Genomic DNA, 5,000 nt, shown 5'->3' on the forward strand with positions numbered 1-5,000 from the left:
TGGATGGAGATAGGCTACGATGAATAATGTCCTAAAAATGAATTGCTGGAATGTAGGTGTTAGGGGAGAGCCAAGGGGACACTGGGGATAGCGAGAAATAAATATAAATAATTAAATAACACCACACCATCACCACCACACAGGAAATAATATCCATCTGTGTACATCGATTAGTGTATGAGAAAAGCATTCGACAAAGATATATATATAGACAAAAAGGAGTAATAAATTGTCATGCACGGTATAGGAGGACGAAATCAGCGAGGAGGAAATAAATCGAGCTGAAAAAGACGGGAAGGAATCATAGAAAAACGTTTAAAATTAAAAAAAAAAAAAAAAAAGGCGAAGTTTCACCTCGAACTCAAACGCAGCCTCGTGACGTCATGAGCAGTGTTGCCAACGAGTCGAGAAAAAGTTGTTATTATTTTCACGTCTTTCAGGATCGGTCTGGTGTATGTTGGAAGCCCGCTATGCATGAGGACAACTCGCTTTTTTCCCGAAATTCAGGGATACAGACACAAACTTAAACAAAGAAAAGTAAGAAAGTGAAAGGAAAGGTAAAACCAGTGAGTGTGGCAACGCTGGTGTGTTTTAAAGAACTCTTGGTCTGTGGCCGGTGTTTTGTGTGGTTTGGAAGCTTACAAACACCTTCTCCTTAGCGATTTATTTTTGGATTTAGGTAATTCATATCCTTTTGTACGCTATTCATGTAGAGTATGGCAATATTGAAAGAATTTATATAACACAAGAGTGGAAAGTGTAATATAACAAACCGCTAAGGAGAGGGTGTTAGGGAGCTTCCTTAACAGACAAGAATACGGGCCTGTGTTTACGTCTGCAACTGTGCAATTGCAGATATTGAGAGACTTCCTTGCGATGCAGAAGGACGAGAAAACAAGGAGATTCAAGAACTAGTGATGCAGTGTTCAAAACTAAGAAAATTCTTTATAAATTGACGTTAGAATTTTGTAGCTAATGTACTTGAAAAACGGAGAGAGACTTTTGCCAGCGACTGTTCTTTGAGGGAAATTTAATATTCTAAAGTGAATAAGGAATGAGAGAATTACCGAATGTGTGTATATTCATTGAGGTGGTTTGGCCAGGTAGAGAGGATGGAGTGAGACTAACCAGGAGAGTGTATGTGCGAGTGAGAAATACATTGGGGTGGTTTGGCCATGCGGAGAAAATGGAGTGAAACTAAGAGAGTGTATGTGTGTGAGAAATACATTGAGGTGGTTTGGCCACGTGGAGAGGATGGAGAGTGAGACTAACTAGGAGAGTATGTGAGTGAGATGGAGGTAAGGACTGGAAGGGAGAGACAAAGGATAATATGGAGGGATGGAGTAGAGAGGTATATGAGAGAAGGGGATGCAAACTGGGGGGAGGGCAGAGAAATGGCAGAGGACAGGGGAGCATGGAGGCGATTTGCTTGTGTCCACCACTTACGGAATTAAGGTGTCTGGCAACAAATAGATAGACTGATAGATAACAGAGACTTGACTGTGGGTACGAAGAGATGTGAAAAGCAGTGTACAGGATGGGATGATAATGCTGAAAAAAAAAATATTTGCTCAGGAAGGACAGAGTTGACGGGACTGTCTTTGATTATAGTTTTTTTATTATTATTATTATTATTATTATCTTTGTTATTCAGACCACAGAATTCTAAACACATCCTCAATGTGCCAGGAACTGCTCATTGTAAGAAGCTGTTTATGTTAAGGAAGCAAGCCATAGGATTAAATTGATTTCTTTCGATTACTTTTTCAGTGCACCCGATAGTCAAAACCATGAAATCCTTTTTTTCTTTCCTTTTCTCTGTTAAAAGTAAAAAGTGATCCCATAATGTTTTTTTATATATGTTTTCTGTAAAAGTTAAGTAAAAAGTAAGCCCATAATGCTATTTTTTCACAGTTTCAAAAACCAAGGAGCACTGTACAAAACAAAATTCTTGGATATGTCACATTGACTCAAAAGAATGCATAATAATAATATCTAAATAATATCTATGTGTCTTATCTACACACCATTGTTAGGGGCCTATTCACAAGCAGTTCTGGTACAAAGTGCGAAATTAATAGTTACTGCTCATCAAAAAGACAGAAAATCAACATAAGGCTTTTGCATGAAGCTGGAAATACAAGGCACTTACCCCACATCAGCCTCCATAGCACAGGTTGCCAACATACACAGAAGATATCAAAGTTAGTCTTGAAAATCGACACAAACAAGACAAAAAAAGCGAAATCTGGCAACACTGTTCAGAAGTCCTTGTCTGACAGGCCCGCCAATCAGATGAGAGTATTTTTCCTGACGTTAAATTAGTATTCATGTCACGAGGAGCAAAAGCATCAAGAAGAATCATAAACAAAAACAGACTGAAGACGAGCCGATCGAATTTTGGCGCCGGAATTCGAGGTATGGGGGAAACAATAGATGAAAATGTGAGTCAACAATAAATTAAGATAAACCAAACATAAAATCAAGAGGAAAAAGTAAATAAAACGAGGTAATAAGGAGACAGTTCCAGTAACGTAGGGTGGAGTATGGATTCTTTGTTTACCGCCTTCTGGGCCTCGGTCTTCTGTTTCTTCGCCTTGGGTTCCTCTTTCGGCTCTTCCCTCTTCTTCGCGTCCTCTTGGGCTTTCTTCACCTCTTCCTCTTCGGCTACGGGAGAGACAGCTGCCTCTTCCCTCCAGAACTCCTCCACATCCTGTTCCTCTTCCCCATCTACGGCCTCTTGTGCCATGGCCTCGAAAGCGTCATCTACCGAATTCTCCTGATCGTCCATGGCCTTTGCTTTGCCGCCTTTTTTCTCCTGTTTCTTCTTCTCCTCTGCCTCCTTTCGCTGTTTCTCCTCTCTTTCCTTTCGTTCCTTCTCCTCTCTTTCCTTTCGTTCCTTCTCCTCTCTTTCCTTTCGTTCCTTCTCCTCTCTTTCCTTTCGTTCCTTCTCCTCTCTTTCCTTTCGTTCTTTCTCCTCTCTTTCCCTACGTTCCTTCTCTTCTTTTTCCTTCCTCAACTTCTCTTCTCTTTCCTTCCTCTCCTTTTCTTCCTTCTCTTTCTTTAGCTTCTCTTCTCTCTCCTTTCTCTCTTTCTCTTCCTTTTCTTTCCTTGCCTTTTCTTCTTTCTCTCTTTTCTCTTTTTCCTCTTTCTCTTTTCTAAGCTTTTCCTCCTTCTCTTTCCTCTCTTGCTCTTCTCTCTCTTTCTTTTCTCTTTCCTCTCTCTCTTTCTTTTCTTTCTCTAGCCTCTCCTTCTCTTCTCTTTCTCTTCGCTCTCTTTCTTCCTTCTCCTTCCTTTCTTTCTCTTCTCTTTCTTTTCTTTCTCTTTCCTCTTTCTCCTTTCTCTCTTTCTCCTCTCTCGCTTTCCTTTCTTTCTCTTCTCTCTCTTTCCTCTCTCTTTCTTCCCTCTCTTTTCTTTCCCTTTCTTCCTTCTCTTTCTTCTCTCTCTCTAGTCGCTCTTTTTCCTCTCTTTCTTTTCTCTCATTTTCTTCTCTCTCCTTCCTCTCTTTCTCTTCTTTCTCTTTTCTTAGCCTTTCTTCTCTCTCTTTCCTTTCTTTCTCTTCTTTCTCTTTCCGCTTCCTCTCTTCCTCTTCCTTCCTCTTCTTCTCTTCCTCTTCTTTTCTCTTCCTCTCTTCCTCTTCCTTCCTCTTCCTTTCTTCTTCTTCCTTCCTCTTCCTCTCTTCCTCTTTCTTCCTCTTCCTCTCTTCCTCTTCCTTCCTCTTCTTCTCTTCCTCTTCTTTCCTCTTCTTCTCTTCCTCTTCCTTCCTCCTCTTCTCTTCTTCTTCCTTCCTCTTCCTCTCTTCTTCTTCCTTCCTCTTCCTCTCTTCTTCTTCCTTCCTTTTCCTCTCTTCTTCCTCTTTCCTCTTCCTTTCTTCTTCTTTCCTCTTCTTTTCTTCCTCTTCCTTTCTTTTCCTCTCTTCCTCTTCCTTCCTCTTCCTCTCTTCTTCTTCCTTCCTCTTCCTTTCTTCCTCTTTCCTCTTCCTCTCCTCTTCTTCCTTCCTCTTCTTCTCTTCTTCCTCCTTTCTTTTCCTCTCTTCTTCTTCCTTTCTCTTCTTTTCTTCCTCTTCCTTTATTTTCCTCTCTTCCTCCTCCTTCCTCTTCCTCTCTTCTTCTTCCTTCCTCTTCCTTTCTTCTTCTTTCCTCTTCCGCTCCTCTTCTTCCTTCCTCTTCTCCTCTTCCTCCTTTCTCTTCCTCTCTTCTTCTTCCTTCCTCTTCCTTTCTTCTTCCTTCCTCTTCTTTTCTTCTTCTTCCTTCCTCTTCTTCTCTTCTTCTTCCTTCCTCTTCCTCTCTTCCTCTTTCCTCTTCTTTTCCTCTTCTTCCTTCCTCTTTTTCTCTTCCTCTTCCTTCCTCTTCCTTTCTTCCTCTTCCTTCCTCTTCCTTTCTGCCTCTTCCTTCCTCTTCTTCTCTTCTTCTTCTTTCCTCTTCTTCTCTTCCTCTTCTTTCCTCTTCTTCTCTTCCTCTTCCTTCCTCTTCTTCTCTTCCTCTTCCTTCCTCTTCTTCTCTTCCTCTTCCTTCTTCCTCTTCTCTTCTTCTTCCTGGGAGGTGTAACAAATGGATGGTGCTAAGGCTTATCACACTTCTAATTCAAACAACTAAAACACACACACATCTTCATAACACCACAATATGCACCTTAACACATCCCTATATGTTTCTAAAGCACACCTGTTCATGCCTACACACTCCTGCACACCTGGAGAAGATCTAGGGCACCTCTACACACCCCTCTGCACCTCTACGCATCCTAGCACATTTCTACACACTTCGAAAAGACACTTCATCATGCCTACACATTCCTACACGCACAGAGTATATTTAAAGCATGTCTACACATCATATTGCACCCCTAGGAATATCTACACACCTCAGCACATTTATAAATACACTGCCACATCCCTATCCACCTCTGTTCACTCCTACACATCCCTACGGACATTGCACATCTCTAGAACACCCCTATGCACACCTACGCATTTTTACACACCTCGGAATGTTCCAAAA

General features: G+C 41.3%; 1 protein-coding gene across 5 annotated transcripts in view; it reads right to left on the bottom strand.

The window, feature by feature from the left end:
- The window catches only part of Obsc (Obscurin), a 543,345-nt gene that overhangs the window by 230,228 nt on the left and 308,117 nt on the right, over positions 1-5,000 (bottom strand). For all 5 annotated transcript variants that reach the window (XM_080280411.1, XM_080280415.1, XM_080280412.1 and 2 more), the window contains one exon: positions 2,564-4,534. In XM_080280411.1, coding sequence (XP_080136537.1) covers positions 2,564-4,534 — 1,971 coding nt within the window. The remainder of the gene's footprint in view (positions 1-2,563; positions 4,535-5,000) is intronic.

The sequence above is a fragment of the Coenobita brevimanus genome, chromosome 84, assembly GCF_032717465.1.
Source record: "Coenobita brevimanus isolate Jiangsu-jjx chromosome 84, ASM3271746v2, whole genome shotgun sequence".
In the NCBI taxonomy this organism is placed as follows: Eukaryota; Metazoa; Arthropoda; class Malacostraca; order Decapoda; family Coenobitidae; genus Coenobita; species Coenobita brevimanus.